Source organism: Anabrus simplex, chromosome 5, assembly GCF_040414725.1.
Source record: "Anabrus simplex isolate iqAnaSimp1 chromosome 5, ASM4041472v1, whole genome shotgun sequence".
NCBI classification, from domain to species: Eukaryota; Metazoa; Arthropoda; class Insecta; order Orthoptera; family Tettigoniidae; genus Anabrus; species Anabrus simplex.
Genome location: NC_090269.1, coordinates 228,686,534 through 228,702,231, shown reverse-complemented (window position 1 = coordinate 228,702,231; position 15,698 = coordinate 228,686,534). Strand labels below are relative to the sequence as shown.

The following is a 15,698-nucleotide window of genomic DNA, read 5'->3' as shown; positions in this document are numbered from 1 at the left end:
ATTACAAATGGGTAAATGTGAATGTTATTCTAAATGATAACATTTTTTGTGGCTATTGCAAGCTTGGTGTAGCCCTTGTAAGGTAAAACCCTCTGGCGGGGGTGGGCGGCATCTGCCGTGTGTGGCAAACTGCATGTGGATGGTAGTGTTAGGTGTGGTGTGAGAGTTGCATGGATGTTGGGGACAGTACAATCATCCAGCCTACAAGCCAGGTGAATTAACCATTTAAGATTAAAATCTCCAACCTGTCCAGGAATCGAACCCAGGCCCCTCTGAACCAAAGAGGACTATGCTGACCATTCAGCCAACGAGCAGGACCAATTTGAATGTTGAGATAGGCAATTGGAAATTAGTTCTAAATTCTGGTTTGTGCATAGGTTTTCATGGTGCCCCTATACTTGTGGGGGCCCCAGTCAACTGCCTACTGTGCCACTATGTTTTTGCCCTGCTTGCTAGAGCATTTAATAATGTATTCTGAATAGTTATACAGAAGGTTGTTCTGGATATACCTGAACGATTTCAGATGTATACTTACCTCCTGAAATTACATACCGTCACCGCCACCGCCACCAGTGCATTGCGTGGCGCAAGGTGCAGAAGACGACTTTGCTAGGTTGACCAGAGTACAGACCCCCACTCCTCGATTTTGAACATCAGCACTGTCTCTCTTTCCCTACGCCTGTCTTGCTTGCTCCACCTGTCTTTTCACTTGCTCCACAGAACTCCATCGTCTGAACAAAGCTGAGCTGAGCTTCTCCGAGACGCCCTGAGACAAAACACTAGTCCAACGCAAGCCAAGGCGGATCGATACATGGTGCACAGAACCTCTGTGCCTCGGTTCACAGGCATGATATTTTGGGCATTTGAGAGGCCCGACACTTCACCATAGTTTCCATTGCAGTAAACTGCATTGGATAAGAGACATGGAAATCTTATCCTATTCCTTGCAGTGTATTTTACAAAAACTAGTGAGGGTCCATGGACGACAATGGTTGAAACAATTTCAAGTGTCCAGAGGCACAGAAATCCATGAGAGTGGCATGGGGGCTTTTCACTGGATTATCTTGTCCGGTTCCATGGCTAAATGGTTAACGTGCTGGCCTTTGGTCACACGGGTCCCGGGTTCAATTCCCGGCAGGGTTAGGAATTTTAACCATAATGGGTTAATTTCGCTGGCATGGGGGCTGGGTGTATGTGTCGTCTTCATCATATTTTAATCCTCATCACAACGCTCAGGTTGCCTATGGGCGTCAAATCAAAAACCTGCGTCTGGTGAGCTGAATTTGTCCTCGGACACTCCCGGTACTAAGAGCCATACGGCATTTCATTTCATTTACTGGATTGTCCTGAAATGTTCTTATTGTGATAAAAGCAGAGGGATGTTCAGGCTGTATGACTTGATGCCTTACTCTTTTGAATGGGAAATGTGCATGGTGAAAGACTATGATTTAATTTTTGGTGCCATTTTACAGCTACATGCATGACTCTCTGGCACCTGCTAGGTGAGACATAAGACTAGTAACAACAGCTGTACCATCACTCTTGCTCAGTACCACAGATGGTAGTGGCATCACAAAATTGCTTGAATATATCCCAAACAACCTTCTGTACTTTTGTATTTTGTTGTCCTGAACTGATGAATTGTACCTAATTAGTTGTATATTTCTAGACAGGAGATAGAATTTTGGAAGTCGATGGTATTGATCTCCGTCAGGCGAGTCATGAGAGAGCAGTAGATGTTATTCGAGGAGCAGGCAATCCTGTCTGTTTCTTAGTGCAGTCTCTCATTCAGTGGGTAAGTGCATTAGATTTATTACTTCCTTCCAATATCTGTCTCTGAAAAACAGCTTACATAATTCATTATCATTGGAAATACACTCTAATTTCATAACTGGAAATGTGTCTTAATGTATAGGTGTAAGTAATAACCAGTGGTTCTCAGATCTTGATGTACACCATCTAAATATATTAATGCACATTACTAAGCTATAAGAAAGAAACAGATAATATTTGTAATATACAAGGAGAAAATCAAACTTTCTGGTCATCTGTTGTATTAGTCTTTCTAACTGATGGTATAGTAGAACTACTTACAACTTCACGAGTCTGGGTTTGAAATCCAAGCAAGACTAGAATTTTCAGTTTTTACACACTTGCCAAAATTATAAGCTTGATTCAAAATATTCCTTGATGGTTTTAGATGCTAATCAGTCATTTCTAATTTTAAATGTTTTGGCTTCATAATACAGTCATTAAATGTTGCTATATACAGGATGAACCAAAAATCACACACTCGGGTGTCGCAACGCGACTCCTCACATGCCAGCAATAAAATGTCTCTCACAAAAGTTCGTCCTGCGAGTATATCCGGCAGAAAAAGGACGTTGAAGAGTGGCAATCTGGCAACACTGTAACCACATGTAGGGTAACTACCTCTGTCAGCACATATTAGTCGTGCTGTACAGTTGGTGCAGTGGATAGAGTTTTGGGTTAGCATGCAGGAAGTCGAGGGATCGATCCTGGGTTGAGGCGTGTGTTTTTTATTTCGTAAATGTAGTCCAGGTGGTATGGTATCTGGCATCTTAATTGTCAACAGCGATTGCAGCGGGTCCTCTAGAAACCATTTGCACTTACATACTACGATCCTAGAAATGGACGAACAATCATTTTCAATGGTCAGCTTTGAAAGACGCTCTTTCCACGTCATAGGTGTAAATTTATTCGCTGTTGATGATTAAGATGCCAGATACCATACCACCTGGACTACATTTACAAAATAAAAAAACATACGCCTCAACCCAGGATCGACCCCTCAACCTCCTGCATGATAACCCAAAACTCTATCCACAGCACCAACTGTGCAGCACGGCCAATATGTGCTGACAGAGGTAGTTACCCTACATGTGGTTACAATGTTGCCAGATTTCCACTCCTCAACGTCCTTTTTCTGCTGGATATACTTGCAGGACGAACTTTTGTGAGAGACATTTTTTTATTGCTGGCATGTGAGGAGTTGCACTGCGATGCCCGAATGCGCGAATTTCGGTTCACACTCTATATTTTGATCTTTCTGTAAGAGCTCAGGGCTGCATTCTCTTTTTAGTTGACTATGGTTTAAGAGCTTACTTTCTTAGTATCCTTAGTGTTAATCATACTGAAACAAATGGTAATGTGCCTGACTAGAGCAAGTAGTGGGCCATGTTATGCATTCTGTAGCAAAAGGATGGAATCTACTTGATATAATTGATGAATTATCAGATTGAGATGAATTATCAGATTGAGAACCATTGGTTTCAATTTATCTGAAAATATACTGTACAAGAAGCATGTGTAGAATTTAGTTTCATTGTTTCAACTATTGAGAAATGCGTTTGTTTCTCTGCTAAAAGCATTTTGTACAGAATATTCCAAAATACACTGAGTGATTTATTTTGAATGAAGTGACGTCTCATATTCCTTAAAAGGACATATTTCATTGACCAAGATATTTAAGATACAAGTTTATTGTACCTTTAAAAAAAAATATTTAAATCATATGGCCATATAATTCTTAACCTGCCTATTGGCATTATCGTTAAGGTATTGAAGTCTATATGATCTGACACTGTGGATGGCCAGGTCGAGTCCCGTTGGTCGAAAACATGTCACCATCAGAATGTTGGCCAGCTGGTTAAGTGAGGACATATGACACTGTTGATAGTAATTCATCTGTCGGATGGGACATAAAGCCTTGAGCAGACCCCTTGGTGCTATTTGACAGGAGTAGACTATGTGCCAGCACCGGGTTTCACCATCTCCCTTCCTACTATCATATATCACACCATTCATTTCATCTAATCCCATTAACTCCTCCGATGAGGTTGATATCAGTAAGGGCATCTGGTCATAAAAACTCACTACGAAGATTCGTCTCGCTTTATACCCGACCCCGCAGATAGGAACAGGACAAGGGTTGAATATACATGGTCATGTTATTCTTCTATAATGTTTAAGTGCTTTAAATTCCACTGAAAACTATGTGATGTTGGTTGTTATACAAAGCTAGTTAGCTACTTGCTATGTGACTATCCATAGTGAGATAGGAGTATATGAGGAAAGATACAAGATTTATTTCAAGATTGTCTGGTGATTTAATTCTCTTGTGTGCAGGGAGGCATGCTTGCTTTATTTTGCAGACCATCTTGCACAAAAGATGAAACTGTGGCCAGATTATCAATTATATTACAGATGAAGCATAGACTCTTCTTAGAATTATGGGATGGATGGGATGGATGGAAGATAACAATATTTATCTTAAAGGGTAACTATAAAAAACTATTTCGGTTTAGGACTGACTGATGTACAGTATGGTCACTAAAAAAAAAGAACGGATGCAGGGTATTGTATGTTCCTCACAAATATTTTGACTTAACTAGCTGTAGTAACCGTCGTTAATGTGACAATCAATCAATCACTCAATCAATTACTACTGATCTGCATTTAGGGCAGTCGCCCAGGTGGCAGATTTCCTATCTGTTGCTTTCCTAGCCTTTTATTAAATGATTGCAAAGAAATTGGAAATGTATTATATAGCTTGTGCAAAGTTATCTAACTCCCCAGCTACTTTCTGCCAATATTCAGGCATTTTGCTTTACTCAGGGTGCAGCAGTAATCTCATCTATCAGAGATGAGTGGCAGCAGAAGAGACAAATCACATCACAACAAAAATGATCAGTGTACTGTTACTTTTGATCAGTTTTTTGAGCTTTTGATATTATAGGCCTTCACATTTAGGTTTCTTCAGACTCTGTGATATTAGGGCAGCTATTGTAAAGGGAGTCCCGTATGCAGTTATCAGACTGTGCCTCTTATATAGGGCTTCTGATAAGTTCACCTGCATACACCCCAGCGTCAGTGGGTAGGGTCTAACACATCCCACTCTGATGAGTCTAGCATCAGACCTAAGACGAAACGCTGGTTAATAGAGCAAATGCCTGAAAGGCCCTACATCTGATCTATTTTTTGACTCCCTCTTGTCTTATTCTTCAAGCGATCGTTCATTTATGTTTTTCTCATTTTTTAATAATCATCTTCACAATTTTCCTTGTTGATATGGACTGATGACCATGCGGTTTTACACCTTAAGACCATTATGACAAACACCATCGCCAGTTAACACGATTGAATATTTCCATGTTAGCAATGTTCGGTGTTAATATGGACTAAAGAATAAAAGTCTAAATTCATGAATATCTTATCATAGCCAGTACAGTAAAAATATATAAGACATAAATTGAATCCTATATAACTTTAGTTATATAATATTTATCGATAGGACTACTAATAACATAGATATTTGAGAATGAAATTATAGGCCTTCCTTTAAGCTACCATTTCACTCAGCGTGAATAAAATTATTTATAGCCTAGATTCTACTGCCTCATTCCTAGACATTGCATACTGATTTTCATTCAATTCTCTTAAGCTAGTGTTCTCTTTAAACCAGTGTGTTTTCAGACCACAGAGGGGCTGTCAGGATCAGATTTTCAGTATGCGCCTGGTAATTGAAAAATGCTACGAGAGGAATGGGCAGTTGTGTTTATGTTTAGTAGATCAGAGAAAGCACATGACAGGGTACCGAGGGAAAAGATGTTCACCATGCTGGGGGACTATGGAATTAAAGATAAATTATTAAAATCAATCAAAGGCATTTATATTGACAATTGGGCTTCAAAGAGAATTTATGGTAAAATGAGTTCTTGGTTCAGGGTACTTTCAGGGGTTAGACAAGGCTGTAATCTTTCACCTTTGCTGTTCATAATTTACATGGATCATCTGCTGAAAGGTATAAAATGGCAGGGAGGGATTCAGTTAGGTGGAAATGTAGTAAGCCATCTGGCCTATGCTGACGACTTGGTCTTAATGGCAGATTGTGCCGAAAGCCTGCAGTCTAATATCTTGGAACTTGAAAATAGGTGCAATGAGTATGGTATGAAAATTAACCTTTCAAAGACTAAATTGATGTCAGTAGGTAAGAAATTCAACAGAATTGAATGTCAGATTGGTGATACAAAGCTAGAACAGGTAGATAATTTCAAGTATTTAGGTTGTGTGTTCTCCCAATGGTAATACAGTAAGTGAGATTGAATCAAGGTGTAGTAAAGCTAATGCAGTGAGCTCGCAGTTGCGATCAGCAGTATTCTGTAAGAAGGAAGTCAGCTCCCAGACAAAACTATCTTTACATCAGTCTGTTTTGCAGACCAACTTTGCTTTACGGGAGCAAAAGCTGGGTGGACTCAGATATCTTATTCATAAGTTAGAAGTAACAGACATGAAAGTAGCAAGAATGATTGCTGGTACAAACAGGTGGGAACAATGGCAGGAGGGTACTTGGAATGAGGAGATAAAGGCTAATTTACGAATGAACTTGATGGATGAAGCTGTACGCATAAACCGGCTTCGGTGGTGGGGTCATGTGAGGTGAATGGAGGAGGATAGGGTACCTAGGAGAATAATGAACTCTGTTATGGAGGTTAAAAGAAGTGGTGGGAGACCAAGACGGCAATGGTTAGACTCAGTTTCTAACGATTTAAAGATAAGAGGCATAGAACTAAATGAGGCCACAGCACTAGTTGCAAATAGAGGATTGTGGTGATGTTTAATAAATTCACAGAGGGTTGCAGACTGAACGCTGAAAGGCATAACGGTCTATAATGATGTATGTATGTATGTATGTATGTATGTATGTATGTATGTATGTATGTATGTATGTATGTATGTATGTATGTATGTCTCTTCAGCCATTTTCTCGTGATGCATGTACGCACGTATGTACGTACATAGATACAGACAGATAGATATGATGGAAAATTAAGAAGTATAATTCCTTGTTACTGTGGACTCAACTGATATGGAAATACCATTCTTTTTAAATTCTGAGCAATGCACAGACAAAACTCTTATTTTTTATACATTTTAATTATCATCAAAATATATTTCATCTCCCATGTAGATACAAAGTGTGTGGATACTGACAACAATGATTGGTGATTGCTGATTGAAGGGGCCCAGTATCTAGGTAATCGGCTTGCAGCAAATATTATATCTATAGGTTCAGTTGTTTCTGAGGAAAGTGAATCTGCGAGGAACTTATACAGTACCGGTACCATGCACTCATTCTTTTTTTCAGCCCCTGTACATGTTCATCAGTGGTTCCCTTACTTTACTGCATTCATCATGAGAACATCAGTCTTCTTAAATTTCATTTCATGGTCCAGGATCAGCTGGAGTTCATATCTTTGGAAAATTCAGGTGGTGGTGGTGCTTGTTCATTTTGTCTAATGTTGACACTGACTGTTGGACTGAGGGCTGGAACAGGGTTAACTCAGCCTCATGAGACCAACTTTGGAGCTGTCTGATACAAGAGAAAGTAGACAGAGTCAAGAAAGCCAAGCATAATGGCTGAGGATGTCATCCCACTGATCATATTGCACTCTGTTAGGGCAGCAGTGATCTCAGCAGGCCAAGGCCCTAATGGACAGTTGCTCCACAGGGTTGTTTGTTGAAAGGACTGACCACCGCTCCAGCTTTATGATTAGTGCTATTAGCTGCTGTCCTCAGAGGCCCAGGCTAAGTTCCTGGTGCTGTTATAAATGTAATATTGGCAGTAATTAAAAAGGTGCACGCAGCTCACCTCCATCAAGGGTGTGCCTGAAAAGAGCCGCACCACTGCAGAATGAGGACACAAAATTTACATTTACCAGTCTTTGTTGATTATAGGGTATATAAGCTTGTTGTTTTTATGTGGGTTACAAACTGCACATTCATAAGAGGCAACTAAAAGGGATGTAAAGGGCTCTCAACTAGGTAGCATGGTTTGGCAACTGTGGGGCCCTTAGCTGAGTCCTGGCATTGCTTCCACTTACATGTGCCAGGCTCTTCACTTTTATCTATCCTATCTGGCCTCCCTCGGTCACCTCTTGTTCTTAACTGACTCCGACGGTATTAGGTATTGAGGCCTTAGGGAGTTTTTCATTTCTGAGCCCTTCATGGCCTTTGTCTTTCTTTGGTTGATATCTTCATTTTTGAAGTGTTGGACCCCTTCCATTTTTTTCCTCTGATTAGTGTTAAGAGAGGATGGTTGCCTAGTTGTACTTCCTCTTAAAAGAATTATCACTACCACCACCATTAGACTCAGCTAATGCACCTGTGATTGCCAATTCTCATATTCCCAGTTCCAGAACCCCTATATATGCATGTCTAGTCTAGTGTAACATTGCAAGGAAAGAATAGAGGCAATGTTACAAAGGACACACATTCATACATTAGTGTAGAATGATGAACAAGACTAAATTATTTGAATATAAATCATCACTCAGGAAGGAGGAGGAGTTCTTTATAACATGGTTTGCTAAGATGGCAAATGCTCCTTGAGATAAGTAGGGTGCTGGCTGATAATAAAGAGAAAGAGGAGGACCAGGTGCTATGTATTGGTATGTAATGAATGATCAGCCTTGAGTCTCTCCTTGTTATGAAGAAAATGATATACAATCTCAGACTCTTAGTAGAGGAAAATGGGCACGGTTAATTAAAAATGAAATATATATGGGGAGGCATTTGTGACGTTACTTGCATATATTAATATGATTACTTTATTGTCTGATTCAGCTATGGGGCCTGTGGTCACCAACCCATGCTCCCATATTGAAAGCCCCTGGGGTTACCCATTTTTGTCCCTTCCTACAACAGGTAGCGGATACTGTGGATTTATTCTTCCATCCTCATCCGCTGGAGAAACCAGTAAGCTGGAAACTACAATGAAATCTTGATATTCAAGTAACATGAGATGTTATATACTGGTAACAATCCTAACCTAGGGGCATAATAGCAGAGTGTCGTAGTCACTGGCTTCTCACCAAGGCAGCTGCGGTTCGAATCCCAGCCAATGTACAGTATGTGGGACTAAAAAATAAATTAAAAGTAACATACGTGTGGTTAAGTCCTATGGCTATGATCATGATGTTGAAAGTCATGTAAATACAAACTTGCTTACAATCCTAATCACCTAATGTTATGCTCTGCAACAAAAATATGCTAATTCTTGGGTGTTCAACTATATTTATGGAGAAGTTATATGTCACAGATGGAGAATTGTGAAGAGTTTTGGAACATTCTGTACTAATCATACCTTGAGGTGCTCAGTAGTTTCATTGGAAACAGTGTATTAACACTGCTTAGAATTCATTTCCTGTTAAATGTTTTTTTTTTTTTTGGAGAAGTTGTGAAGTTGTATGCAAAAACCTGTAGATTAGAGAGATAATAGGTTACTTGTAAATATTCTACTCTTTTAAATCCTAGTCATTGCTGTCACCGTAATATAGAAATAAGATGCTAAGTTTAAATATTAAATAACTCTGTTTTGATAAAATAGTCAGAATCTTGATAAGACACTAATGGTATTTTTGAAAACAAACTTTTAGTATTCAGACATCAATTTTTACATTCTAGATTTTTAGGTACATTGACGAGACATAGTGCAACAGTTCTATTCATTCATTTTATGAGATATTTTATTCATTTACCTTCAGGTTCTTTTCAAATTTTGGCCTTAAATTTTCTTTAATTATCTGGACATAAATGCTATAATAAAATAGAGAAATGGCATTACCTGTAATATTAATGCATAGAAGAATGCAGATACCTCAGGATTACTTCCTGCAAAAATTTCACTGAGATTGATTAATATTCAGGTTTAAAAAGCTGGCATTGAAGTTATAAATAAAAAACTTATGAAGAAAATGGATTTTAGTAAACTTGTAGTAAATGAATGCTAGTTCAAGATACATACTAAAATTTTCCAGCACCATTTGTTTTCCCTTCCTGCTTTTGTAGGGCTTCTTCTTGTAATTTCAAGACCATGGTAGCCACTACTTTTCATTGTTTACATTAAAAGAAGAAATAGAAGTTACTATTTACCCTACAAGACCACATGTTGCTGCTATTCTCTGGCAGGCGTTTACTACTATAATAATTACAGGCACATTTTCTGTGTTCACTACTACAATATTCACAGCTATAACCAAACCAATATAACAAGTTATATTGGCAGTCATTTATATAAACATAACACAATTGTTGTAAAGGGGAAAAAAGGCAAACTTTCATGAATTTTACTCCCAATAAAATGTCTGTTTACATAACTAGTGCAGTTTTTCCTCACTAGGAATTACTGCATGTCTACAAAATGCAAGGCACGAATATTGGAACAAAAAATTGTGAAGATTGTCGTGCTTGATGGCGATTGAAATAAAAACTATCTTTGGCAGCTGTCAGTGTGCCTGACAGTGGCAAAGGGAAAAGGGGGGGGGGGGGGGGGGTAGGGAGCAGTCCATAGTTCAAATAACTTGTAATATTTGTATTTAGAATATAGCCAAATCATTTTGAAATCTAAGAGTAAGCACCCCAAAGATCTGAAATGGCCATTGACATCTCTTTCCTGCTACTTATGAATTAAATTTCTCAAGTCCATGTCACTCTCAAGAAGTTGGACTGAAAACAAGAACAATGTAAGAATGATTTTGTCTGCAAACTTGCTTCTATTCTTAATTTATTTACAAAATACAGTAAAACTTGCCTTTAGTGGAACCTTCATAAACCAGAAAACTATCCATATCAGAAAAATTTTCCTGGTCCTGTGAATTTTAGTTTAATATTCACGTAAACATACGTGTACTTAGCAGAACCTGTCCGACGTGGAAACGGTTGGAAACTTTGCAACTATAATGGAAAAAAAATATGTAAATTTCCTTTCTAACCCCTGTACATATGTATTCTGAATGGATCCAAGACAGCCGAACATGTGTCAGAGGTTTTATTCTGTTTACAATTGGAGTTCACTTGACACTGTCGTCGCTTACGACTGGCACATTGGACCTGAGTCTGAGGCTCAGGCTGAAGTGTAGGGAAGTTCACTCAACCGGGATCTTATCTTCACAAAATCAGATCTTGGTTCTTGTATTACTTCAAGAATATAATCATGTCGAGGGATTCTCTGTCCCGTAACTTCCTTGTAGACTACCCATGAATTTATTGCTGCTAGATCAAGTACGTTCTAAAATACATTCACAGGCCACCTTTGGCATCCAGCCCTAGTGGTGTATTTACTCACCATTTGATCAGCTACATCCACACCATACTTATCTCCGTTATAAAATTCAGTAGTACTAGGGAGCTTCTTGTTATCTTCACTGACTTGAACGGTCGGGTGAAGAGTGTTATGGGGTCCCCCTGTTTTCACTAACACTATGGCAAGGAACAGGTTCAAAGAAATTCTAAGATATTTGTGCTTTGATCTCCGTAAAACTAGATCCACTTGTTTGCAGACAGATAAATTTGCTTTGGCATCTGCTATTTTGAATAGATTTATTGAGAATTGTTATGCATGCTATAAACCAGGAGCGAATATTGCAGTTGATGAACAACTTTTCCCCAGCAAAGCTTGGTGCAGGTTCACCAAGTATATGGCCGACAAGCCAGATAAATTTGGCATAATATTCTGGCTACTGGTAGACATTGATTCTAAGTACGTGTGCAATGGGTTTCCTTACCTTGGGAAAGACGAAATGCGACCTGCCAATGAGTCACTGCCTGAAAATATTGTCATGAAACTTATGGACCCATACCTCATGAAAGGATGTAACGTGGTCCACTGATAACTTCTTTATATAGGTGAAGTTGGCTGAGAGATTGAAAGAGAAGAAAACTAGCATTGTTGGAACAATCAATTGAGCGAGGAAGGAAATCTCGCAGTCAATCAAAGCACTAAGTATGAATCTGTGAGAGACTGTCGTACTTCAGAAAGAAGATCACACTACTGTACTCTCACAGTATATCAAGGAAAAATGAACAAGAATGTGCTTGTGATAAAGAAGACCACATGTGATCTACGGCTAGACTAATAAGTTTATAAGCTCCACGGGCGTACAACAAAGCAATAAAAGCATCTAATTCTTCCAAAGGAATAGACCAATTGTTGTCCATTGTCTGTCTACGAGCTTCGGTCTCTGTGCACATCTTTATATGCTTCAACATGGGTGTGTCAATGAATAAAGACCAGACACTAACCTTGCTATTAGTCTCTCCGTTACACTTTGCATGAGAAGTAGGCACTGCTGCCTCTTTCGGTACATTCTGAGCAGGCATCCTTCCAGGGGGGTTCCCACTACTGTCGATAACAGTCCAAATAGTTGTTCCATCCTTACCACATAACTGATCCCCTGGTGCAAATCAAGAAGACTTTACCAGTTCATGACCTCTCCCACCTCGTCCCCTGAGTCTATCGTAGGTGCGAAGTCCACTGTGTGAATATTTTCATTAGCCGAATAACTATCACTATCCGACATAATACCACACTGTTGAGGTATAAAATCCTCATTGTCACTCATTACGTCTATAAGTGATAATGAATCTTCTCACCTGATTCATCTTCTCCTAGCTTTTCAAGTTCTGCTAATAATTGAACAGGAGTAAGTTTTTGCCGCCGAGCCATTGTTACACTATTCTACACAAGGGACAGGCACTAACTCATCCACTCGCGACCACTGCTAGAGGCATACTATTCAGTTACATCATAAGCCCCTATAGTGCCACTTGTAAATATATCACAGGAAGCAAGCAGTGAGCAGAATAGAGCTCTCTGTATCAAGGAAGTGAAGCGGTCAAAATGACCGCTTATGGCTTTCCTAGGTATAACGGGCAATATCGGTGTTCCCTTATCATCTACGGATGTCATGTTTGGCGTGAATGTACATAACCCTAAAAGATTAAAAGTCACAAAAGCACAACCTCGTGCTTAAAAATGTACGAGCGTGGAAATACCTTGAAATTTGCTAACGGTCAAAATGTCCGCTCTGGCCATTCTAGTGTTAATGCTGATGAACCTAGTGCATATAAGTGTGCAATCAGTGTCATTATTATGGCTACTACTGGACACAATCATATACATCCGCTGCTGGATTATCTGATGGAGATATGTACTTATGATTATTTTTAACCACCTTTATGAAAAACAATCAATCATGACATCTAGAGAGATTTCATGTAAACAGACCAGTCTTACAACTGAAAACAAGAAAGACAATCCTGGGAGAAAACATATCGTACATCAAATAATAGTAGAACTATTCAAATGACTTATTACATAACTGATATTTAGTACTCTGAACTTTACTCCCTGCTGACTTTGTCAGTTGTATAAATATTTATTTTCAAATTTTACTGCATTTCTTTTACAATTTCAAGATATTGGATTACAAATTTTCAGCACAGTTTGCCTTGGTTTAAGCCGAACAGTTTAATATATTTTCATACAACTCAGTCCCATCCTACCATGTTTCATATCTGTAAGTGGTCAATGTAAAAAGGGAACAACATGGGTGAAAGAATATAGACTTGATCTCAGAAACTATTTTGAACCAAGAATTCTTCTACCATCAACTCCTACTGCAATTGTAGTGTCAAAACTGCCTCAGAACAAATTGGTCGTTAAGGTCCTTAGTTAGCAAGGTGAGGAGTGAATTACCAACTTACCTCAACATGCTGCCTTACTAGACGGCTCTCAGTTTGCCTGCCTAGTGGATATTGTCTGTCAGTCATCATAAGTGTACTCCCTTCTCACTCCTCAATGATGCTCTTGTTGCATCTGTTAGGTACCCTTCTCTGTACTTTCAGAAGCTCTTACCAATTTCCTACACTGGTCTTATATCTAATTCTTTGACTCCTGTACTTTCTTCTTCATAAAGTATGAGAGAGAGAAACTGAAGTCATAGATAGTATTAGTGATCACGAAGCTGTTTTTGTCGTAGTTAAAAATAAATGTGAAAGAAAGGAAGGTAAAAAAAATTAGGACTATTAGGCAATACCATATGGCTGATAAAACAGGCACGAGGGAGTTTAAAAAAAAGTAACTATGATCGGTGGGAAATGGTAAATAAAAATGTAAACAAACTCTGGGATGGATTTAAAGCAATTGTTGAGGAATGTGAAAATAGTTTTGTACCTTTAGAGATAGTAAGGAATGGTAAATATCCACTATATTATAACAGAGAAGTAAAGAAACTAAGAAGGAGGTGCAGGTTGGAAAGAAATAGACTTAGAAATGGCTGTGGAAGTAAGGATGAATTGAAGGAACTTACTAGGAAATTGAATCTAGCAAAGAAGTCAGCTAAGGATAACATGATGGCAAGCATACTTGGTGGTCATAGAAATTTTAGTGAAAAATGTAAGAGTATGTATAGGTACTTTAAGGCAGAAACAGGTTCCAAGAAGGACATTTCACGAATCGTTAATGAACAAGGGGAGTGTGTATACAAGGATCTTCAAAAGGCAGAAGATTCATTCAGTAGTATGTAAACATTGTTGGTTACAAGGATAATGTCCAGATAGGGGATGGGAGTAATACTAAAGAAGTATTAAAATTTACCTGTGATAACAATGACATTTACAGTAAGATACAAAAGTTGAAAACTAGAAAAGCAGCTGGAATTGATAAGATTTCTGGGGATATACCAAAGACAATGGGTTGGCATATAGTACCATATCTGAAGTTACTTATTTGATTACTGTTTGCATGAAGGAGCTATACCAAATGAATGGAGAGTTGTTATAGTAGCCCCTGTGTATAAAAAAGTGGTCATATACATAAAGGTGAAAATTACACGACAGTCAGTTTGACATGCATTGCACGTAAGCTCTGGGAAAGCATTCTTTCTGATTATATTAGACATGTTTGCAAAATTAATAACTGGTTTGACAAAAGGCAATTTGGGTTTAGGAAAGGTTATTCCACTGAAGCCCAACTTGTAGGATTCCAGCAAGATATAGCAGATATCCTGGATTCAGGAGGTCAAATGGACTGTATTGCAATTGACCTATCCAAGGCATTTGATAGGGTAGATCATGGGAGACTACTGGCAAAAATGAGTGCAATTGGACTAGGAAAAAACCAAGCTCAGGACCGGGCGAGTTGGCCGTGCGCGTAGAGGCACGCGGCTGTGAGCTTGCATCCGGGAGATAGTATGTTCGAATCCCACTATCGGCAGCCCTGAAGATGGTTTTCCGTGGTTTCCCATTTTCACACCAGGCAAATGCTGGGGCTGTACCTTAATTAAGGCCACGGCCGCTTCCTTCCAACTCCTAGGCCTTTCCTATCCCATCGTCGCCATAAGACCTATCTGTGTCGGTGCGACGTAAAGCCCCTAGCAAAAAAAAAAAAAAAATCCAAGCTTGATAGCTGCAGTCGCTTAAGTGCGTCCAGTATTCGGGAGATAGTAGGTTCGAACCCCACTGTCGGCAGCCCTGAAAATGGTTTTCCATGGTTTCCCATTTTCACACCAGGCAAATGCTGGGGCTGTACCTTAATTAAGGCCAAGGCTGCTTCCTTCCCACTCCTAGCCCTTTCCTGTCCCATCGTCACCATAAGACGTATCTGTGTCGGTGCAACATAAAGCAACTAGCCAAAAAAAAAAAAAAAAATGGACTAGAAAAATAAGTGACTGAATGTATAGCTATATTTCTAGAAAATAGAACTCAGAGAATTAGAGTAGGCGAAGCGTAATCTGTCCCTGCAATAATTAAGAAGGTATTCCTCAAGGCAGTATTATTGGACCTTAATGTTTTCTTATATATATCAATGATATGTGTAAAGAAGTGGGATCACAGAT

General features: G+C 39.0%; 1 protein-coding gene across 3 annotated transcripts in view; it reads left to right on the top strand.

The window, feature by feature from the left end:
- The window catches only part of LOC136873924 (multiple PDZ domain protein), a 2,156,217-nt gene that overhangs the window by 882,398 nt on the left and 1,258,121 nt on the right, over positions 1-15,698 (top strand). For all 3 annotated transcript variants that reach the window (XM_067147286.2, XM_067147283.2, XM_067147285.2), the window contains one exon: positions 1,670-1,795. In XM_067147286.2, coding sequence (XP_067003387.2) covers positions 1,670-1,795 — 126 coding nt within the window. The remainder of the gene's footprint in view (positions 1-1,669; positions 1,796-15,698) is intronic.